Raw genomic sequence first — 25,205 nt, 5'->3', positions numbered from 1 at the left:
GTCTCTGTTTTTGTGTCAGGACCATGCTGTTTTGGTTACTATAGCCTTGTAGTATAGCTTGAAGTCTGGTAAAGTGATGCTTCCTCATTTGTTCTTATTGCTTAAGATTGCTTTGGCTATTTGGGGTCTTTTCTGGTTCCATGTGAAGCATAGAATTATTTTTCCTAGATCTGTGAAAAATGACATTGGCATTTTAATGGGAATAGGACTTTATTTTAATTAAAAAAGTCATGCCTTCTTTTCTGTCAATATAAAATATAGGCACAAGCTCAGAGTATGGTGGCAAATGGTGTCCCCAAACCAAGAAGTCAAATGGCAAAAATGGCAAGCCAAAGAATAAACTTTTTGGCCACAAAAGACCAAACCTCAGGTGAGGATGTGTATAAGGAATTAAGACCCAAGGTCTCTCTGAATGTTGGTCAATTTATTTTCAAGTGTGTCATGTCTATCCAAGATAGTTTATTCTCAGAAGGATTTGCAGAGATCGTCATTTGCCATTTACTTGTAGTAGTAGAAAACCATATGCCAGCACTGCCAAGCTATGTCTTGTTTCTTAATTCTTGTGTGATAAAGGGACTCTGCTTGGCCTCAGGTAGCTCCCATTTTGGAATCATACAATTTGGAAAGGGAAACTCAACTAAATTATGGCCCCCTCTCCCTCAAAGAACTAAGTTGTTCATATCATAGACTAGAACCCTAAGTCTGATGTTTCTCACAAGTTCTATACATGGGCTAGTCTGAGAGGGATTCTGATGTTTCAATAAAAATAAGATGCTTAGAGATTCAGAATCCTATCTTTTCCTCTTTATTAACTTTAAATTCCTCTGGAGTCACAGGGGCTGTGTTTTATGAAAGGTTTATTTAGGGATGCTAACAGTGTTGCTGAGGCACTAATGGGGAAGGATCCTGGCTTCTCTTGTTGGGGCACAAGTTACCCACTAACCTGGTCTTTGGTGCTGTAACATTATATTTTCTACATAACTCCTCAAAATGGCACAACATGGTGAAATTCTAACATCCTGAAGGGTGATGCACTGAAGGTTAAGCTACAGGGTAGGTTAACCTGCAGGGGTCAATGCAAGACCTGAGTAACCAGAGGCTCTGATGTTGACTTCTTTTTTGAGAAGAGTAGAAAGTGGGATTCTTCAAAAGTCAAACATAGGCTGGAAAACCCAGCTCTAAACTATTTACCCAGACAGGAGTGGAATATATTCCTCCACACCAGATGTGCATGGCTCTAGGGAATGATAGGTGCCTCCAAGGTGCCCGAACCCCACAGGTCCTCAAAACAAGTCTGTTGAATGAGCGAATAAACAAATAAAAACACAGCCCATCAAAAATCAGCCTAGAAAAGTGCAAGAAAAGAATACCAAACACTTTCCAGATTGCTTCGTTTTTCTTTGTTATTGAAGACTTCTCACCTCCACTATTCCCTTACGAATAGCCAAGGTATAATAATTTTAAACAACAAGAAATACCTAAATCAGTAAGAAAGTAAGGTCTCACAAAGAATAGACAGGCTTGTAGTTTATTTGAGTTATTTCCAAGCGACAGTTAAAAAAGTTTTTAATTTTTATAATACTCTTGATAAGAAAATAAAATTTAAATAAAAATACATTCTCAACAATACAACATGGTTACACAAATTCACTACATTAAGTTTTGATAACTTACATTTTCAAACTGGACACTGTAAAAACCAATATTTACTAGCAACATATTAATTTCCAAGTTAATAAAAATGAAAGCAGATAATATCAATCAAGATTGGTAATTTAACTCAAGAATGAGTCTTGTATTTTTCAGAATTCTGTCTTTACAGGATGTACCGTTAGGACAAATTAAAGGTGCTTTCACTTAAAAATAAGATCTGTTTTTCAAAACCTGGCATGAACATGCCTTTCTGATGAATGAAATCAGGCTTTAGAAACAGAAACAAAAGCCACATCATTCGTCACCTTTTTTTGGTATAATAAAATTAAAAAGCCTAGTTTTGACATTTAACCATTACCCGTGATATCAAAAACATTTCTTTGGCTAATAAAAAAGTTCAATTTGATAAATTATATTCCTGGGAGTAAAACCTTTGCTATTCCATCATCTAATTAAATGAATGTTAAAAAAACAAAGCTAAACAAAAACAAAACAACAAAATAAGCAACAGATCACCACAATTTTTACTGATGGAAATGGCTAAACTAAGAATCAGAATTGGCATTTATGGCAAGCATCCCATAACATCCTTTTCTTTCCTTCCTGGGGTTTTCAGGTTTTTAGGGTGAAGTGAGCTGCCATGTATTTTTTTTAGATAGAGAAAGGCAGAGAAAGCAGATTGGGTAGTAAAAATCAAAGTATTCACGAGTAACAGCAGAGGAATGAGGTCCCTGGAAGCAAATTCCTTGATTATCTTAGGGTCCTACTGACATGGTGTCTTATTTCAAAAGACTTTCAAAGAAAATTAATTTAATTTCACATTATGTCTTTTCAGGCTGTGCCAAGCTGGTAAATTCCAGTCAAACTTGCTGTTTAAAAGTGTCACGTGAAGAAAGTAACTAGATGACTGAACTCTCCCTTTCAAATCCAAACTTATGTATGCACATAGCTTTAGTCCCTTTGATCATGCCATGATCTTTAAAAACAATTGGGGATTTGATATTATAAATGTTAGAAGAATATTTCTTTTGCCTTAAAAAAACATAGCGGAGGACTAAAAAGCCACTAAAGACTAATGATTAGTACTTGGTAATGCTCATATGTCCGTTGCAGGTAGACGTTTCAGAGACTCTTAAAAGGAATTTCAACAATCTGAATGAAATTTGAGAATGAGAAATTTATTAAATGGCTAAATTCTTTCATATTTATAAATCAGTGTAGTTTATGGAATCTACACGCTCATAAAATTTAAAGGACTCTTTCAAACTTGTCTTATGGGCCAGGAGTAATAATCTACCATAACTACCTAGTACTGATTCTTAAATATAACCAATTGGTTTTACAGTCATTTAGAGAAATACATTGCTTGGTTATAATCATTTATGGAACAACTTTGATTGTGTGCCAATAGTCTTTAAAAATAATTACCTAATAAAAATATACTTTAACAACAATTACCCACCAATAACATAATTGGCAAACTCTATCTTGAAATATAGCTTATGCTCAGGGAAACAAAAAAGCACTACTAGCTAGACTTACATTAATAAGTCACAGTTTTAAACAGAAACATATGTAAATACTCCAAGGTTCAAAGTACCACATTTAGAAAATGTTTTGAATTAAAAAAGACAAAAAAAAAAAGAGTACCATGGTTTTTAATACTGATGAAGCAAAGTGTATCCCTCTTAACTTCAAGGTGGTAACTTGCTTCGACTGCTTATTTACAGTTATGGTTTTTAGGACAAAAGTAAATTATTAGGGAAAAACAGTATTCAAATAGTTGCTTGCCCAAATTCCATTTGGCTAACAGGCAATAAGGAAACAGCAATGAAATATAAACATTTTCAGGAAAGCATTATTTCTAGACTTAAACACTGATCATTCAACTGATCATAAAGATTAGATACCATGGAGTACCTAAAGTATAATCTGGGGCAGTCCAGATTAGTAAAGTGCGCCGAGTGACTGTTCTTGAGTTAGATCACAACCTAACACTATGAGGAGGGCATCCTTATGGTGGCCCTTATTACAACATGAAATAGCAGGTGAAGTCAAGTGATTTTTCTACCACCTTCGTTCACTGTTTACTTTCTCTTCTTTTTCAGAAAAGATGTCCTTAGAAGTCATGTTAATCTGAACTCTCAAATCAAGAAAATGAGTACCTGATATTTAAAACAATGAAGAAAATTTAGTGGTCTCATTTTAGTTCATCTGCCATCACTCATTCCAAATGTAAACAAGATGCACATAATAGCACAGATTCCCTGATTCCTCCTATCTGAGTTCTGTTTACATCTTTAAGTAGGCAAAAGGACCTACCAACTTATAAAGATGCTCTGGCAGTTTTCTAAAGTTTTTGCAGCTATCTCTAATGTAACCTGTAATGACTGATGGACCAAAGGAAAAAAATTTTTTTTTTCTTTTTTTTTTTTTTAACTAAAGAGGGTCTAGATGAACTAAATGGAAAGCTCTGAATTGTCATGGATTGGGATTTTCTAGTAAAACACAATGTTGGCAGTAAAGAGCAGGCACTAATGGTAGTAAAACAAGTCCACAGAACAGAGTGTTACAAGAAGAGACGGTTTCTTGCTATGGAGGAGTTCTCCCTCTGTTACACAGCTTCTTTAGGAACCTTCTTTAGGAAGAGTCTTTCTATCAAAAAGAAGTTGGAGAAACATTGATCTGGACATACAAGGGAATCTTGGGCTTCAAATTCTCTAGTAATCTATCAATTCCAGGATTCCCAATTAATTTCAATTATTAAATATTAAATACAATGTGAATGCAGGTGACATTAAAGCCAATGTTCATTCTTAAATACTATGAACAAAATATATGATGAATTTAAAAATACCAAGAAAAATAATTATTTTCCAGTTCTTCTGAATCAATTGGTCAAACTCTAGGATGTTTTCCCAACAATTGGATTTTCCCTAGAAAACAAGAAAATCATTTTTCAAACGTTAAAAAATATAAAATTTTAAAAAGTGACAAATAAAGAATCCATTAAGTATTTATAATTTTGTCATGATAATCTCTCATGTCAAGTCTTGTTTCATTAATTCAATGAATATTTGCTGATGACCTATTATATTTAGGCATTATTTTAGAAGACAAAACCATTGCCATCATGGAAGTTACATCCTGGTACAGAGAAAATAAAGTCAGTAAAATATTTAGCACAAGAAAGGTTGGTGTTTTTTAATAAAGAAAAATAAAGGTGGGAAGGGGTAGTATAGGGGTATGGGGAGGAGGTACAATTTAAGAAAGATGGTCAAATATTGACTAGGACCTCATATGGAAACTTCCAAAGGCTCCAAGAAAACTGGATTACTATTCTTGGAAGAGAACCAATTATACTAATGTAGAAAACAGGATTAGGATGCTTACAATAACCTTTCTAATGAACTGAGCTTTCTATCCAGAAAGAACATAAATATTTATACTTGTTGAACTGATGTTTAATATTCATAAATAAAAAATATAGTTATTAATACACAAACTTTTCAAAGAGTATTTACAGTGGTGAGGCCAGGATTTGGAGCCCCCTCACTAATCAGTTGTATGACCTTGGCAAAGCATTTAATTCCCCCGAGCCTGAGTTTCTCTAGCTGTAAAGTGGGGATAAAACCATGTTGGGCTGATGTAAGGATCAATGAGAGAGTGTATATTGTGGAAAACACCGTTATCTGCTGGCTCAAGAACCATACCCTGACTATCCATTTCTTTACAAAAAGGACACTGATTCTGTTCTAATATTGGGAAGCCCTGTGTTTCAGGGGAGCCTGGGGGTAATTCTAGAAAAGGTTTCTTTCTCCTAGTAAGGAGGAAACAGCCTTTTCTACCTCTGGACACTACCATATAAAAATGTGGGGCTTGAAACTACTGCAGTTTATCTGTGACTATCAGTAGACACGTCTTAGGAAGACCAGAAATTAGCTTATTGAGGCTGATGTTCCTTGATGACAATGCTGTGCTGCTGAATTAACCAACTGCAGAAGTTAGGACTTAATTTGTGAGACTAAAAAATTTCTTATCGTTTAAGCCACTTCAATTGGGTGTTTGTTACTTGCTGCTAAAAGCAGTCTAAATGATAGGATGCAAACTCCCAATGTTAGCTGTTGCTGTTGTTATCCACTGTAGCATCCATCTACATATGAAATGGATCCAAAAAATCAACTATAAATTATTTGTACCATTTTCACAACTAGCTTTTTAAAAGTACTTACTATGTATAAGCTACTGTGAGAGATATAAAGGAGAAGGATCAGTTAAAAATAAAATAAAAATGGAAAACTACTTGTTATTCAAGGAATATGACATTAAAAGTGGTGTTAAAGTATAGCACCAACACACTGAAGTAGAAAAGACAAAGGGTGCTTTGAGTTTCAGTGACCAGCTTGCATAAGAGAAAGGATCTGAGCCAGGTCTTGGCAGGTGACAGCAGACAGGAGGCCTGTAGGTCAGGGCTGAGGACAGGGCAGGAGAGGCAATCTCAAACTGTTTAAAAATATGTTTATAGCAGCTTAAAAACTACTTACTTGCTCCCATATTTTGCACTACTTGATCTTTTCTTCCTATACTTTTCATGAGGTTCATCCAGATTCTCTATTATGCTTTTTATTTGCTGAATTGTCTTAAAGGTTGTTACAGAATCCTCAATTACAAAGTTAGAATAATCATCAGGCTCTTTCTGTGGTCCTTGATAGACTGCTATAGTTCCACAAGCCTCTACAAGGAGCAGTAAAATCTCTGATTAGACAATGAAATTCTATAAATGTAATTTGTAGTACAAATAAGAATTTTTCAAGTGTTTCATGTTGGAGAGATTTCCCTTGGCAATGCATAGATAATTAAAATACACAGATTTTTATTAATTAGAATAATCAAATTTATGCAAAAGTACTATTTTTCCTTTATACATATTTATGAAAAATGCCCCCTTTGGAGGTTTGCCAACTTTCATATAAACAATATTTTGGTAGATCTATGAGTATTTTCAATTTTTTTTTTTGAGTGAGTCAGAGTATCACTCTGTTGCCCGGGCTAGAGTGCCACAGCATCAGGCTAGCTCATAGCAACCTCAAACTCCTGGGCTCAATCAATCCTTCTGCCTCAGCCTCCCGAGTAGCTGGGACTACAGGCATGCGCCACCATGCCCGGCTAATTTTTTCTATATATTTTTAATTGCCCAGATAATTTCTTTCTATTTTTTTAGTAGAGACAGGGTCTTGCTCTTGCTCAGGCTGGTCTCGAACTCCTGAGCTCAAACAATCTGCCCGCCTCGGCCTTCCAGAGTGCTAGGATTACAGGCGTGAGCCACAGCGCCCGGCCCGTATTTTCAACTTTTTAAAAATGCCAAAGCAATACTTCAGGAATTGGTAATGAAAGATTATGGTTATATAAAAATAGATAAGTTATGCATTTACCTTCCATCTTTTGCAGCTTAAGTAAACTGAGGGTAAAAAGGGAATAAATTCTTTCTGTTTCTCTGTCTTCATCAATATCTATTTGGATGTCCGCAGGGACACCTCTATAGTAAAAATAAAATTAAAGACATTGGAAAAATTTTACTTTGTTAATATGCGAAAGACTTTTGATGGTTTGAGACTAAAAACAGTATCACAGAATTTTGAAAAAAGAAGTTCAGAAATTTAGTTTCATCTGACAGTTAAATAAAATGGGGCCAAGAGAGGTGTGATCATTATGTGACTATTCATAAGGAGGGGAATTTTAAAGTAAAATCATTTTCATAATGAACCTATGCTTCATTACAAAAACAATACATCATTACTTAAGTCTACAGGGCTACAAAGGTTGTTTTATGCAATTAGAAAGAGAATGTTAAGGACCCTTTATCCTTGATGTCTTGCTCAAGTTTGTGCTTCTATTTACATTGCCTTTTTAATTTTGTTTCAAATTTGTGCAACTACTATTACTTTCAGAACATTTTCATCATTCCAAAAAGAAACCCTGTATCCATTTGCATGCCCCATTTCTCCCTCCCTCGTGCCCCTAGCAATGCGGATCTACTTTTCATAGTCTCTATGAATTTACCTATTCTGGACACTTTATATAAATGTGATCACATATGGCCTTTATGTCTGCCTTCTTTCACTTAGCATGTTTTCAAGGTTCATTCATGTTGTAGCACGTAACAGTAGTGAATTCCTTTTTATGGCCAATTAATATTCCATTGTATGGATATACCATATTTGGAAGTATTGCTTTTTCAGTCAGAAACAAACTTACGCAGTACATGGCTTGCAGCCGAGGGTGTTTTCACTCGTCTCCTGACAGCAGAGCCAGTTTCCGTTTATGTATGCAGAGGGATGATAAAAACTGAGCCTGTTTTGATTGCATCGGCTCACCCTGCAGAGCACGTCTATCCATTCATTAGCTTCTACACAATTATTTGCCTGGACATAGAGTGGTTTCTCCGTATGTATCACTTGGAACATCTTCATAAGGCAATTAAGATAAAAAGTTAGTGACAGAGTCTAAAAACCACACAAAACACAAAAAAAGTACGTAACAGAAATCTAGTTTGCTTGACTAGATAACTGCTAAGGTACCTTATGAATTATTACTTTTCAAGCAAGTTAGTCCCATAGACAATCTAAGTGACATGGTACTAAGCAGTACAACAGAACATAATTTTTAGAAGCTACACATGTCCAAAGAAATGAACTATCATATAAATAAGAATAATGGGAAAGAATTTCAGATGGAAGAAAAAGTATGAGCAAAGGCAAAGCACTGGGAAAATAGCAGAGGAACAAGAAAATCATCTTGATTGGCTTGAGTGTATGGCATGTACTGAACGGTAGCAGAAGACAAAACTGGAGAGAGAGGCTGGATTATATTAGAGACTTGAATGTCATGTACAGAAGTCTGTTAATAGGGAAGTACTGAAAAAAGGATTTTTAACTTAATAATCTAGGCAGACTATATGAAGCATCAACTATAATGGACAATTTTAAGGCAGAGTTTGAGCTAGCAATTTACAAACTGTTAATGATTAATGGTTAACACTAAAACAACCTCCTAAAAAATTTCAATTAATGTATGCAGTTCAGAAAGCTTTAAACAGTTATTTATATAACTTACATTTTTCTTGTTGAAAGAGCTCTCTTCCAGTTTTTCTACAGCAAGAATGTTTTTTACTGGAATTGTGTAAATTGCATCTTTGCCTAAATAATAAAAGTAGAACAAAATTAAAATAATTTCCATCAGATTTATAAAGATGAGAGGTTAATTCTGTAAGGTTTAAGCTAATCCTCTTGATGGCAAAAGTACAAATAACCTAGATTTCCAGATGATGTATATATAAATATTTTTTGTTTTATGGAACAGATAAATTTTGATTAATTTCTATAAAGTGACTTTTCTACTTTTTGCAATACAAAATTAAAATATTTTCAAGAAAAATGTGTAACTAAATTTGATTCCTATGTAGAAAATAAGAATGTTATAAAATTTTGTAATGTTAATTATATGGGGACTAAGAAAAATAATATACTTAGAAATAGAGGACTATTCAAAATTTGCCAAGACATGGAATTTTCTTTCATGGAATTATTACATAGCAGTGAATATGACTACCTAAGTCAATTTTTCTATTTTTTTAACCTAATATTTAATTATGGGATCAATCCTCAAAATAATGTTTCTAAACTGAAAAATTGTTCATTATTATCACATATTGGCTGGTCAGCTGATTGAAGCTACAAAGTTTACTCTAAGAGATGCAGGGAACAAAGTAAAAATATTATTTGCTAGAGTGAATCCTTATTCTATGAGTTTAGAAATTTGGTTAAGGAAATTTGAGTTTGCTAACGGAGCTCCATAATAATATGGCATAAGAATATGATGTACTTCAACTTATAATTTACCTGAGAATAAACTATTAATATATTTCATATAGTCATGAAACTACAAGCAAATATAACTGACTTCTAGTCCTTTTGTAATGTCCTTCTTAGAAAATCAAAGTTTTGCTTTTACTTCCCCCTAAGCTTTGTTTTAATGACATGTGGACTGAAGTGCCAGAAGTTAAGAACATCACTTTTTTTTTTTAAGAGACAGTATCTCACTCTGTTGTCCCGGCTAGAGTGCCGTGGCATGATCATAACTCACTGCAGTCTCAAACTCCTGGGCTCAAGCAATCTTCTTGCTTTAGCCTCCTGAGTAGCTAGGACTACAGGTGTGCACCACTATGCCCAGCTAATTTTTCTGTAGCAACAGAGTCTCGCTATGTTGCCTAAGCTGGTCTCGAATTCCTGGCTTGAAGTGATCCTCTTGTCTCAGCCTCCCAAAGTGCTGGGATTATAGGTGTGAGTGCCTGCCCAGAACTTTGCATTCTATATTACTGAACCAATTAATGTATAGCTTTTTTGGCAAAGAAAACTATTTGGTTAATAAAGGTTTTTTTTGGTCTTGAACAGAGATGTTAACATAGAATATTTACTAAGCCTGGTTTCTGGTATAACATCTAAAATTTATGTAATTCAAGCAGATGGGATATACAATTTTTTAAAAAAGATAAAGTCACTTAATTCAACTGTCATATATTGAATGTCCACTCTATACTAGGCACTGTTCTAACCACGTATGATATAGCAGTAAACAGAACACATAAGAGCGTGCATGCATTTAGGTCTCAAAAGACTGACAAAAGACAAATATTAAATAAAGATGAATGCTACAATGAAAATAAACTGGGATGGCATGATACAAAGTAATTGGGAAGTTACTTTAAATTGTGTGATTAGAAAAAAACCTTTCTGAGAAACCACATTTACATTCAACAGATATCAATTATAAATGCATAGGAAAATTAAAAAAGATCATCAGCAATCTCCTGAAAGCAGACAACATGACATTTACGGGGGTGGCGGACTGGAGGGTAGGGCAGGGAGGGAGTAACTGAAGAAGCCACAGTCCAAGCCAGATGTAGGATAAGATATCTGCAAAAGTAGGAGTGGTTAGGGGAGAACTTCAAGCCAGAGCCAGTGGACTTCAGACAGCTGGAGGTTGGGGGAACTCAGATATACATCAGGATAATTAATCAGTGAGCTACATCTGGAAGAGCTGGGCCAATCAGGCCCTCCCTGCTCCTTGGTTTGGGCTAAGCAGCAGTCAACAGAGGCATGTCTTTGCAGGCTCAAGCAGAATGATGCATACTGGGCTGCGGAGCAGTGCAATGTCACAGGTAGCTGCTGACCCTAGGAGGGAAGTACAGAGTACCCACACTAGAAGGCAAGCATCAGTACCTCTGCCCCTGCCTCATAAGCACTCGTAGGTAAGCCACTGAACACTCAACTAGGTGACTGGATTGTAAAACACAAGGATGAGTAAATCAGCAAAAAAAATCACCAGTTAGGGAAAATCAGCACTCTGAAGGAGAGACACACATGTAACAAGAAGGATAACATCTGAGGAAATCAGCAGTATAATGAATTGAGGGGCAGGAGGGACACATGTCTTTGAGTACTGATCTCTAAGAGCACCACAAAGATTCCAGTCAGAGAATTTTAACATTTTGCAGGGAGTTTCTATTTTTAGATTTGTTGAATACACAAAGCATGCACAGACCCTAAAAATTCTACATTTATTCATTTCTGGACAAATTATAACACAGCATATGTAGACAAAGTATACTGCTCCCAGGCACATACACTGTCATGATATCATCAGGGCTAATTTCACAGTTAATAGTGTTAACAGGAATGAAATGCAACATGAGTTAGTAAAATGAAAGATTTTGCTGAGGAGTTTCCAAAAATACAGTATAAAATATCAAAGAAATATAAAGTAAAAGAGAAGAGTTAAGAGCCACAGTGGATGGATCTAGAAGTTTCAATATCTGACTAATAAGAATTAAAAAAACAGAATAGAAAGAGTATTCCAGGGAAAATTACAGATGAAAATGTCCCTGAGATAAAGGCAGAAATCTTCAGATTGAAAGTTATCGGCAGGATAGGAGAAAAAAGGCAAATACCTAAATAGTGGGCAGTAACACATTACGACTTGAAGGATAAAGAGAGTCCTAAGAGTTTCTATAGAGAAGAATAAAAAGACTGAAAATCAGATTAACAGTAAATTCTCATTAGCAGCAATGGAAACTAGTAGAAAAACGGAGTAGTGTCTTCAAAGTTCTGAAAGAAAATAATTTTTAAATCTAAAAAAAAATCTAGTCTAACTATCAAGAGTAAGAGTAAAATCAAGACTTTTTTGTATTAACATATACAAGGACTTACAAAATTTATCAGCCATAAAGGCTATCTAAGATCATTCACTGAGGAAGTACTCCTGCAAAATAATAATGAATCCAGGAAAAAAACAGATGCATCATATAAGAAACAGTGCTGGGCAAAGAAATCACGAAAACTGATGGGCAAGGATACAAAATCATTAGACAGCATAATGTAAAAAGGTAAAAGAAACAAGAGAACCAAGTATTAAAATTCCAGATGACTTCATTAGGGAGATGCAAGGAAAAGAACGATTCAAAAGCATGCTAATGTTCTTTCCCAGCTTGAATGGAGACTTGGATTAACTGTGGATATTAAGATAAACATGTAAGTTTAAATTCATCTGTCAACAATTCAAAAATAGAAACAGGATGTCCAAATTCCTTCACAAGATAGAGAAAGACAGAGAGAGAGTGTGAGCAAACACACATGCTTAATCATTCCAATAAAAAGAAAGGAAAGAAAAAATAAACCCAACAAACAGAAAAACCTAGTGAATAGAAAATACAAAGTAGTAATCATAGTAATCACAACAAATGTGAGTGCATTAAATTTCCCTATTCAATGATTGAAATCAGGTTGCAGTTAAAATTGTCATTACCTCCCAAAAAGTTAAACAGAATTACCATATTAACTTACTGATTCCACTCCTAGGTATGTAGTCTTGAGAAGTGAAGACATGTCCGCACAAAAACTTGTAAATCAATGAATGTTCACAACAGCATTATTCATAATAGTCCAAAGCTGTTAACAACCTAAATGTCCATCAACTGATGAATGGATAAACAAAATGTAGTATATCCATATAATAGAACATTATTCAGCACAAAAGGAATAAAGTACTGGTTTATGCTACAACATGAACGAACCTCCAAAACATTATGCTGAGTGAAAGAAGCCAGTCATAAAAGGTTATATTAAACTGTATGATTCCATTTATGTGAAACATCCACAACAGACAAATCCACATAGACAGAAAGTAGATTAGTGGTTGCCAAAGGGATGGGAAAAGGGAGGAATGCGGACTGAGTGTTAATGGGTACAGGGTTTCTTTTTGGAGGTGATAAAAATGTTCTGGAATTAGTGGTGATTGCACAACCTTGTGAATATACCAAAAACCAATAAATTGTACATTTTAAAAGGGTGACTGCTATGGTATGTGAATTAAGTCTCAATTATATCTCAATTTAAAAAATATTATTACCATCATAACAAAAACAGAAGTCCAGCTCTTTATTGGCTCCAAGGAACACAGCTAAAATAAAACTATCAAAATCCGATTTTTTTTCCCTGACAGTCTTGCTCTGTTGCCCAGATTAGAGTGCAGTAGCATCATCATAGCTAACTGCATCCTCAAACTCTTGACCTCAAGCGATTCTCCCACCTCGGCCTCCAAGAGTACTAGGATTACAGGCATGCGCCACATATAACTCATTTTAATCCTTTGTTTTCTTTTAAAAAATAGCTTTAATCAGGTAAATGTATATTTTACACATCATAAAGTTCATCCGTTTCAAATGTACAACTGAATGTTTTTTGTAACTCTACTGAGTGGTGCAACTGTCACCATAAATCAGTTTTAGAACAACAGCTTTGTTCCCCCAAAAAGATCCCTCATGCTCATTTATAGTTAATCCTGGTTTTCACCTCCAGTCTTGAGCAGCCACTAATCCACATTCTGTCTCTATTAACTTTGCCTTTTCTGGCATTTCATGTAAATGGAATCATGTAGTATGTGATCTCTTGGGTCTGACTTCTTTCACTCAGAGTAATTTTCGGAGGTTCATCCATGATGCAGCATGTGCCAGTAGTTTCTTTTTTATGGCTAACAGTGTTCTATTGCGTGGCATTTTGTTTACCCATTCACCAGCTGATGGACATTTAGGTTGTTTCTAGTTTTGGCTATTATGAATAATGCTGTTATGAACATTCATTGCAAGTCTTTATGTGGTCATATGTTTTCATGTCTTTTGCGGCAGATAACCAAGAGTGGAATTTCTAGGTTACACGTATGGTAGTTTTATGTTTAACTGTTCGAGAAACTGGCAAACTGCTTTCCAAAGTGGTTGTGCTATTTTACATTCCCACTGGAAACGTGTGAGGACTTGTTTCTCCACATTCTCACCAACATTGGTACCGTCTGTCTTATAGATACTCTAGTTGCGGTGAAATGGTGTCTCATTGTGATTTTAATTTGCAATTCCCTAATATATAATGATGTTGAGCATCTCTTCATATGCTTATTAGATTTTTGTTTAATTTCTTTGATAAAATGTTCATATCTATTGTCATACATGTGCATGTGTGTAAAAATAAAGACGAGGTCTCGCTCTGTTGCCCAGATTGGAGTACAGTGGCACAATCAATGCTCACTGCAGCCTCAAACTTCTGGGCTCAAGCAATTCTCTTGCCTCAAGCCTCCTATTTTTAAAATTTTTCTTTTGTAGAGACAGGGTCTCTGCTGCCCAGAGTGGTCTCAAACCCCTGGCCTCAAGCAATCCTCCTGCTTTGGCTTCCCAAAATGCTGGAATTACAGGTATGAGCCACTGTGCCTGGCTTGTTCTCTTTTTGAGTTGTTTTTAAAATTCTGGATACAAATCTTTATCAGATAAGTGTTTTCTAAATATTTTCTTCTAGTCTGTTGCTTACCTTTTCATTTTCTTAATGGTATATTTTGAAATAACAAAAGTTTTAAATTTTGATGAGGTCCAATTTACCAATTTTTTCTTTTATAGACCAAACTTGTATGTAAGAAATCTTTGCCTAACCTAAGGCCTAAAAGATTTTCCTTATTTTCGAATATAAACATTTAAGATAATCAAATTCCCTTTAAGTACTGCTTTAGTTATATCCCACAAACTCTGACATGTTTGTTACATTTTCATTCTCATTTAGCTAGAAATATTTTTGCATTTCCTTATTAATTTTTCCATGACTTATAAGTTATCTGAAGGTATGCTATTTAATTTCCAAATATTTGGGGCTTCCCTAGATATCATTATCATTATTAATTCTGTTGTAGTCAGAGAACATACTTTGTACAATGTCAACCTTCTGATATTTACTGAGATTCATGCCCTAGCATGTGGTGGTCTACCTTGGTCAATGTTCCAATGTGCATTTGAAAGGAATATATATTCTGCATCTGTTTGGCACAGTGCTCCATAAATGTAAATTAGATCAAGGTGACTGATAGTATTATTTCAAATGTCTATATTCTGATTTTTTGCCTAGCTGTTAAGTACTGAAAGAATATTAAAATATTCAACTGTAATTGTGAATTTATCTATATCAATTCTGTATTTTATCTCTAAGTACACTGAATTGTCATTAGCTATGTACACATTTAGGATTAGGTCTTCCTCATAAATGCTTTTTTTATCTGTACATATTTGGTAAACGTTTTGAAGACAACTTTGGGATTACTGCTTAGTGTTTTATTTCTTTCTCTACCCAATTACCTTTAATCTGTGTTTCATATTTAAAGTACATGTATCATAGAAAGTATATTATTGGATCTTGCTTTTTTAAATCTAGTCTGACAGTCTCTTTCAAAGGTAATGTAGTTCATTAATATTTATTGTGATTATTGATATAGTTGGGCATAAGCTATCATTTTGCTATTTGTTTTTCCTTTCCTGACATTTTTACTTATTTATTTTTGGGGCTGTGGAGAGGGGATGGATTAGTTATACACAGTTTTTTCTAACTTTTTATTCTAAATATTACAATAATACAGCCTAATTCATCATAGTCCATTTAAAATTATTCTTATATCACTTCACATAAAATATAAGACCCTTGGAATAATTTATGCCACCCCCTTCCTTTGTGCTACTGTCATATATTTTACATCCAGACATATTATAAACCTGACAGATTCAATGCTACAAATTTTAAACAGTTGCTTTTTAAAGAAATTCAGGGAAAAAAAGACATTCTTACATTTACCCCGATATTTACCACTTCCAATACTCTTCATTCCTTTCCAATTTAAGTTTCACCTGGTACTGTTTCCTTTCAGCCTGAAGAATTTCCTTTAGCATTTCCTATAGTGCAGGCCTACTTGCAATGGAGTCTCTCAGCCTTCATTTACCTAACAGATATTTTCATTTTTGAAGGAAATTTTCGCTAGAATTCTAGGTTGAGAATTTTTGTACTTCAGCATTCTAAAGAGGTCATTCCATTTGTCCTTTGGTTTTGGTTGCTTCTTAGGAGAAGCTGGCTGTCAACTGTACTGTTGTTCTCTCGTATGTAACTTGTCTTGTTTCTCTGGAAGATTTTCTCCTATCTCTGGTTTATTGTATGTATAAGTATAGTTTCCTTTGTATTTATCATGCTTGCAGTTCACTGAGCTCCTTGGGTGTGTAATATTAATGTTTTTTTCACCAAGTTTAGGAAATTTGAGGCCACTATTTCTTCAAATATTTTTTTCTATCCCATTCTTTTTCTACTATCCTTATGGGACACCAACCATGCATATATTAGATTACCTGATATTGTTTCATAAGTCACTGAAGTTTTATTAATTTCCCCCCCCAATCTTTTCTGTGTTTCTAGATTGGCTAATTTCTATTGATCTATCTTTAAGTTCACTGAACCTTTCTTCTGACATCTCTGATGTGTTAAGCCAATTCACTGAAGTTTTCATTTCAGGTATTGTAATTTTCAATTTTAAAATTTCCATTTGATTCCTTTTTATAGTTTCTTTTTTCTTTCTTTTTTTTTTTTTTGCCAAATTCCCCATTTCTTTACTCATCATGACTACCTTTTTTCCACTAAGCCATTGAAATATTTATAATAGTGGCTTTAAAGTTCATGTTCGCTAATTCCAACATGTAGATCACATAGGGGTCTACTTCTACTAACTGCTTTTTCTCTGGATTATGTGCCATAATTCCCTGTTTCTTCTCAAGATGTTAATGTTTCATTGTACACTGGACATGATGGATGAAACATTGTTGAGATTGTAAGTTTGGTTACCTTCCCTTGAACAGTTACATCATTAGCTGATCACCCTGAGGGTTGGTTTTATACCTTGCTCCTACTACACTTTATTTAGTCTTTTTTTTTTTTTTTAGACAGTCTTGCTTCATCGCCCTGGGTAGAATGCAATGGTGTCATCGTAGCTCACTGCAACCTCAAACTCCTGGACTCAAGCGATCCTCTTGACTCAGCCTCCTAAGTAGCCAGAACTGTAGGCACATGCCATGACTCTCCGCTAATTTTTTCTATTTTTAGTAGAGATGTGGTCTCATTCTTGCTCAGGCTGGTCTTGAACTCCTAAGCTCAAGCAATCCTCCTGCCTCAGCCTCCCAGAGTGTTAGGATTATGGACGTGAGCCACTACACCCCGGCCTACTTTGTTTATTCTTAATCCTAGAACATAATCTTTACTCCTGAGCTACCTCTGTCTCCCCTGAGGATGACAGAAGCTGAAATCTCTCACTCTTCTTTTTTAATCTTTCAGTTATTGTTCTTCACTAGCCTTTCTGGAGTTCCTCCTTACTTGAGCAATTTAAGAGTCAGCTATGGATTTCAGGAGAGTTCACATGCAGACCGAAGGACTCTTCCTTTTTTTCTTCTCAATTTCTAGTCTCTCTGTGAGCCCTAAACTCCATCCTTTGACACCTCAAGTCAATAAAACTGCAGCTTTCTGCTTAAATTTTAGCCACTCAAACTGTACAGGCTGGGAGTACTTTCAGGGAGAAAAGCTGTATACATACCTTAGCCAGCATGATTCCTTTCTTTCAAAGGTCAAATTCTTCAGAGAACTATTTTATATATTTTACCCGAAGTTTATAACTGTTATTTACAAGGAGTCAGTCTAAGACAAGCCACAAGTTCTATTATTACCAGAACTCTTCATGTGCCTATTTTTTTTTTTTTGAGACAGGGTCTCACTCTGTTGCCCAGGTTAGAGTGCAGTGGTGTCAGCCTAGTTCACAGCAACCTCCAACTCCTGGGTTCAAGTGATCCTCTTGTCTCAGTCTCCCAAGTGGCTGGGACTACAGGCATGCACCACCATGCTTGACGCCAGAAATTTGAGACTAGCCTGAGCAAGAGCGAGACCCCCATCTTGCTATGTTGCTAAGACTGGTCTGGGATCAAGTGATCCTCCTGCCTTGGCCTCTCAAAGTGTTACGATTACAGGTGTGAGGTACCATGTCCAGCCCATGTGTCTATTTTTTTTTTTGAGACAGAGTCTCGCTCTGTTGCCCAGGCTAGAGTGCTGTGGTGTCAGCCTAGTTCACAACAACCTCCAACTCCTGAGCTCAAGCAATCCTCCTGCCTCAGCCTCCCGAGAAGCTGGGACTACAGGTGCCCAACATCATGCCTGGCTAATTTTTTTTTTCTATTTTAGTTGCCCAGCTAATTTTTTTATTTTTATTAGAGACAGGGTCTTGCTCTTGCTCAGGCTTGTCTCTAACTCATGACTTCAAGCGATCCTCCTGCACTGTCCTCCCAGAGTGCTAGGATTACAGGCATGAGCCACTGCTCCCGGCCTCATGTGTTTATTTTTAAAAAGTCAACTTCATCCCTTTAGTTGCCCATGCCCAAATCCTTGGAGTTATCCTTGACTCGCCTCTTCCTCTCACTCCCTGTATCTAATTCTCTAAGCACTATCTTTAAAATAGATCCAAAATGGGATCCATTTTTACCACTTCCACTGTTAACAACTAGTCCAAGCCATTATCTTCTCTCCCCTGGATTATTACAACAGCTTCTTAGCTGGTCTCCTTGGCCCCTTCCTTCTATTCTTCACATGACACTCCACACAACTTGAGTGATCCCACTAAAACACAACTCAAACAATGTCATTGTTCTGCTTAAACCTCTCCAATGCCTTCCCATCTTATTCACAGTAACAGCCTTATAGTGGCCCACAAAGTCCTTCGTATCTAGCTCCTCTATGATCTTTTTGACCTTCATTCCTATGATTCACCCTCTCCCTCATTTTCTCCAGCTACAAGAGCTTTCTCTTATCTTTTAGACACTCCAGACATACTTCTATTTCAGGGCTTTTGTTCTGGGTACTGTTACTGTTAGCTATTTCTGTGACACTCTTATCCCAAATAGTCACATGGCTCACTCCCTCACTATCTTGAGATCTTTACTGAAATGTTACTTTCTCAGTGAAGCCTTCTCCGGCTACACCTTTTAATATTTTAACTTCTTTCACTGAATCCATCATTTCCTATTCCCTAATTCTTTTTTGCTCATCTCATTTATAACCATACATATAATTTTCTTTTTTTATTACTGCGGTTTATTGTCTATCAGTACTAACCTATACAATCCACAAGGGCAGGGATTTCGGTATGTTTTGTTCACTACTGTTCTCTCTAGTGCCTAGAACAGTGTCTGGCATATAGTAGGTACTGATAAAGTACCTGCTGAATGCATGACTGAATCAATGATGTATTTTGTTCTTCAGCTATCAAAGAAAAAAATATTGTAGAGCCTATGTATGAAAATATCAGTGGGTGAAAACCAAGTCAACTTCAATGTATTGAGCATTTATGTTTAAAACATCATGGAAGTTTCTTTTACATTGCCCATAAGCTGTATGAGTTAGGACATTTGATATTACATGGAAGTTGTGTATACACATCTGTGTGTAATAGGTCTCCCAAAAGTAGGCAAGAGCTACTTTTTCTATAAGAATGAAATTTCAAAGATGAATTTGTTAATAATCTATTAGTATGCTTGGTATAAATTTCAGAAATCTAGAGCAATGGGTTATACAAGTAATTCAGGTGATAGCACATGTGGAATACTGGGTGTTCTTTGAAGAATATTTACTAAATGCTTTTATGCCACTAGTAATAATATGATGCTTACCACTAAGGATCTTAAAGACTAGGGAAAGAGATGGACAAAAGTAATGATCACACAGTGTGACAGATGTTACTGCGAAGGTAGCTAAAGAAACAAAGTAAGGGAATAGGTGGCCAGAGGTTTAAAAATAACTTCCATAAAAAGCTGACAATCTGGGGCTTGAAGGACAATAGATTATACAGGTAAAGAAGAAAAGAAAGGAATTTCTAAGTAGAACATATACAAAAGCATGACTATTAAAGAGCACAACTTAAAGGAACTACAAGAACTAGCTTGGGGAAGCTACATATGGAGAGCGTATAAGATGAGGCTGGATGAGACATAAAGAGGCTGGAATATCAATAACTTGTTTACTTCCAGCATATAACTAGGAAAACATTTATGTAGAAAATGAATACATTACAGTATAGTAATATAAAACTGTAAGTGTAATCACTCAGGCCCATAAAAACCTGCCAAAGTAATCATAACTAACAGCTAACTGAGTATCTGATATTCACTCGCTACATGTTGATTTAAACTGTATACTTAGTTGCTTACTATTGCTTGTTAGCAATGACCTAAGTGGGCATCAAAAATTTATACTTATTGGAGAAAAATCCTTAAAACTGAGAAAATTCTGTTAATTCTTTTTCCAGAAAATTGTGAAAGGGTCATATTATTTGATTCTAAGTGGTAGAAATATTTGATTCAGAATACCATTGTGTAGCAGGAAGATAGAATGAAAGACTCAATGATTTAGAACCATGTTATAGAAAATTTGGGAGGTATTCTTTCAGATACCCAAGTCACATAGTAAGTGTTGCTTCGAAGAGACTACGAACTAGCGGTCTTGGGTATCTAGGAAACAAGAAGGAAACGGGAAGTAAGCAAAAACATCTGCTGAACAACCAGAGAATGCCAAGCCCAGGTACTTTATTCACAGGCAAAAGTCCCAACATCCTCACTCAAAGCCTTTTATTCTTACGTATAATTTTTAACAAACACAGTACTTGCATCCTCACTCAGGACATTAGCAGTAAAAAATGGAGGTGGGTCATAGGGATGGGAGTAAGATGGTATATTATGGTTCACTGTTTTTTTTTTTTTTTTTGAGACAGAGTCTCACTCTGTTGCCTGGGCTAGAGTGCTGTGGCGTCAGCCTAGCTCACAGCAACCTCAAACTCCTGGGCTTAAGTGATCCTACTGCCTCAGCCTCCTGAGTAGCTGGGACTACAGGCATGCACCACCATGCCTGGCTAATTTTTTCTATATATATTTTTAGTTGGCCAGACAATTTCTTTCTATTTTTAGTAGAGACAGGGTCTCGCTCTTGCTCAGGCTGGTCTTGGTTCACGGTTATTACAAGAAATTTAAGGTGATAGATTTACTTAGAGAGAGAGAGAAAAACTATGTAAAGCAAACACAGGAACACAAAAGCATAGCAGTTCAAGGCATTTAGCTGGGGAGTAAAGGCATTTAGCTGGAGTAAACATCTGCACACACCTTTAAGCAGCCCTGAAAACATCACTAAATCAGAGTACCATATAATAATTAATATTATCAATGGTAGCCCCCCAAGTCATCTAGAAAATGTAACTTACGTTCAATGAACTCTTTTTTAGAAGGCAGGGAAGCATGTAATACATTTTGGAAAAATCCATCAAAATAGTTAAAACAAAAAGCATGGATGCTTAAAACTGTAGGCTTTGGTAAATAATCTCAAAACCTCATGCCTCATTTCTCCATTGTCATTCCAACATTTAAAATTTGTTAAGGCCTGAAAACAATGTAGCTTCTAATGTGTCTATTTTATACCTTAAGTAGCCTAATCATTCTACAGAATTTTATCCTCTTAAGATCACTAGATAGAAAGAGGTTCTTAACTTGAGAACTCTGTGGACGGACTTTGGATCTATGAAATCCTCATTTGTATATGCAGTTTTCCAGAAGTAGGTGGCCCATAGCTATCTAATTCTTAAAGAAGATTATAAATCAAAAAAGACTTTAGAATATTGGTTTAGATTAAAAAAATGCTTTAAATGAGGAAAAATAACTCACTTATAGGGAATGACTAACTTATCTTAAATTTAATTTAAATGTACTGTTAATATAAAAATAATTAGCACCTATGCTATACCTTGGTGAGAATATTTATATAGTAGTCAATATAACGTATAATTTCTAAAACATTCAAAATATGCTTAGCTTAAAAAAATCCTGTCTGGAAGGGCAAGTACATAGCCTATTGATCTTTAGTTATTTGAATATGTAAATGCTATAACAAGTTATCTGTGTGCCTAAAAATAAAATGCATTTCGTTTCTTGTATCTTACTAATATATTTGGACATATGTAGTCATTCTGGCTAAGCCGTTCCTAAGGAAGAATTAAATAAAAATTTTTTCTTATCACTCTACTATTCAAGAATCTCTACTGAAGCACTCTACTTAACATGTGTCTAGATTCTGCTGAAAGCACCCTATGCCTGATGTTTGTATTATCATTCCAGAGACTCTCTGCTGTTAAGAGAGAAATTCTGCAGAAATTCTCTTTAACACATCTTTACTTAACAGATTTGATGGATTAACTGAAGCTCTCCATCTCCTTTGTAAAACATATGGCATGATGCTCATGGGATGCTGAATGCTTGTGGTTGCTAGGCGAACTCTCTATTAAGCCTGCACTCTTCTGCTTCCACTGGTTGTTAGTCTGTTTTGCTTATCAAGTCCATTGGGTTTGTTCCCACACCAATTTATGCTAGTTTTCCATGTTGTAATTATAATTTACTTAAAATATTATGTAAAGTGACAAAGTAAGTGCCCCTACCAAGAGGCTTATTATTTATTTGAAAATGAAGAAAATGCTTTAAAAAGCTTCTAAGGAGGAGACCCAAACCCACACAAAAAAAGATGATTTATATGGAGGTATGACAGCTGTAAAAGACTAGGGTGACTATCCTGAAAATCTAAAAGGATTCTGTAATTGGATTACTTTTCAATTTTCTAGGTTCTAGATTCACTTTGATGAAATCACCCGAAAAGTGATGCATTATGGGTATATTTACATAAGAAAGACAAAAGAGGAAATCTAATCTATAGCTCTATAGTAAAAGATATTGGTTCTCTATCAAAAGATTGGTAAACAAATACATAAATATTTAAGATATGTATGTATCTTTTTATTTTTTAATGATTCTTACTTTGACCTTTTTGGTTAAGTGAACATCTTTGGATCCTGATCACTTTTGATGAAAGGGATTCTATTGTGTGCAATCTAGACGCTAACTTCTTCTTGCTAAAATATCAGAAACTAATGGCCTTCTGTGGATAATGCTTATGCTAAAGGAATAAACTTAAAAGGAGGGCATTTTAAACATCGTGTCAATCTACTGAGGCACAAATTTTACCTCTGTGGAGCTCTCAAATCACATCATACGAAGATAGCTTTTTTAAAACAAATATCAGGTCATTAAATATGAAATGTCCAATTTCAAATCAAAGTTTAGTTTATTATATCTCAAACAAGAATCAGTAAAATTAATCAAAGTATGCACCTAAACTATCGACACAGTTTTGCCATCTTAACAGTAGTTTGTTTATGCCAGCAGCAAATGAAGCCTGGAGAGTGAGTGGCGATGAAATCGCAAAGGTGTTTTCCACAGCTTCTTGAGAATTGAATATTTTTCCTTGCAAGAAGTGGCTCAAAACCTAAAAGAAGTGGTAGTCAGTTGGTGCGAGGTTTGGTGAATACAGTAGATGACAGAGTTTCCAAGTCCAGCCTCTGTAGTTTCAGCAGCATTGTTTGTGCAACATGTGGTCTTGCAAGAGGATTGGACTGTCTCTACTGACCAATCTCTACTGCTTAATCGCAAGGATCCTCCTCATTTCATCCAGTTGGTTGCAGTAGACATCCATTGTAATTGACTGACCAGGTTTCATGAAGTTGTAGTGGATAACACCAGCAATGGACCACCAAATAGACATGATTAGCCTTTTTTGATGAATATTCAGTTTTGGATTGCGTTTCGGCACTTCATCTTTAACCAACCATTGTGCTAAATGCTTGCAAATTGTCAAAAAGAATCTATTTTTCATCACACATAACAATATGGTGCAGAAATGTTTCACCTTTATGCTGTGACAGCAAGGAAAGGCAAGCTTTGAGATGATTTCTCTTCTGACACTCATTTAATTCACGTGGTACCTGTCTATCCAGCTTTTTTTATCATGCCGATTTGTTTCAAATGGTCCAATAGTTGGAATAGTAATGTCAAACCTTGGTGCTGATTCATGCGTAGGTTGAGATGGATTCACTTCTCCTACAGCTTTCAGTTCATCATTATCCACCTTGGCCTCAGGTAGCTCACATGGCTCATTTTCAAGATTAAAATCATCAGAATGAAACTTCTCAAAGCATCCATCTACTGTGTGTTCATTAGCCACCTCCTTTCCAAACACTTTGTTGATGATTTGAGCTATATGCACTGCACTGGTTCCATGACAGAACTCATATTTGAAAATAACACGAATTTTTGACTTATCCATGGTTTCACAAAAATTCTCTTAAAAAAATTTGAAAGATAATCACAAGCCAAACCATGCGTTTGAAAGAATGAGGATATACCTTCACAATAAAACAAGTGTCAAAGTGAAATGTCAGAGATATCAACTGTCAAAGGTAGTACTTAAGGAAATTGGACATTTCATACTTAATAACCCATTTGTGAAGGCAACAGTTTTCTCAGGAGGCAAATTATTAAATCTTCCATCTTGGGGGGTTAGGTTGGCCAACAGCCTATGATGACTCTGATAATTATATAGGGATCACAATCTGTGGTATGACTGTGGGCATTTTTGGCTGATATTTTCCAGCAAACCATGGAAATATTCTCATTTATTAGGTATTGAATCTTAATAATTTGGTTCTGAGAGTTAAAGAAACTTCCAAGTTCTAAGAGGTTTAACTGTTGCTCCTTATATACTGATTGTAAAATAGCAGAGATTTACCAGGGATTTTTAGAAAACAGAACACACTGAAGGAACATCATTTTTAGCAAGACAAGAAATGTGAGAAAAATGTTATTACATCGTGTCACTAGTCATATATTTATTTCATTTTTAGTGTGTATGTATCACTGTGAGAAACTATAAACTACAGTAATATTAGTGAAAGGACTCACTGGAGTTGCATTAAGCAGCAAAAAAGAAATCTTCACCAAGGACTAGGAAAAACCCCACAATAAAGCATAAACACAACTACCTGGCTGTTTGTGGTAGGTGAGCTCTCTGCTTGTTAAGCAGAACCATCTTTTCTTGAAATTCTTTTTTCCAATCCGAGTTCTTCCCTGAGCTCTTTTATACATTTCACTGCCAAAATAACAGATGTAAGCATTTAGCTACAAAAATTAAAATAGTTAATCCAAAACAAAGAATTGTCCTTTGATTTTAAATGATATGAATAGTTGTGTAAGA

At 35.4% G+C, this 25,205-nt stretch overlaps 1 protein-coding gene across 2 annotated transcripts in view; it reads right to left on the bottom strand.

The window, feature by feature from the left end:
• Positions 1-1,514: 1,514 nt before the first annotated feature.
• Positions 1,515-25,205, bottom strand: part of RASA2 (RAS p21 protein activator 2) — a 112,436-nt gene continuing 88,745 nt past the window's right edge. The window contains exons 19-24 of one of the 2 annotated variants that reach the window (XM_045539357.1): positions 24,991-25,100; positions 8,767-8,849; positions 7,909-8,117; positions 7,086-7,189; positions 6,198-6,387; positions 1,515-4,589 (exon numbers count right to left, since the gene is read on the bottom strand). In XM_045539357.1, coding sequence (XP_045395313.1) covers positions 4,559-4,589; positions 6,198-6,387; positions 7,086-7,189; positions 7,909-8,117; positions 8,767-8,849; positions 24,991-25,100 — 727 coding nt within the window. In that variant the 3' untranslated portion in view covers positions 1,515-4,558. The remainder of the gene's footprint in view (positions 4,590-6,197; positions 6,388-7,085; positions 7,190-7,908; positions 8,118-8,766; positions 8,850-24,990; positions 25,101-25,205) is intronic. The other variant, XM_045539358.1, reaches the window with a different exon arrangement.

The sequence above is a fragment of the Lemur catta genome, chromosome 1, assembly GCF_020740605.2.
Source record: "Lemur catta isolate mLemCat1 chromosome 1, mLemCat1.pri, whole genome shotgun sequence".
NCBI classification, from domain to species: domain Eukaryota; kingdom Metazoa; phylum Chordata; class Mammalia; order Primates; family Lemuridae; genus Lemur; species Lemur catta.
This window is presented reverse-complemented; position numbering and strand designations above follow the sequence as displayed.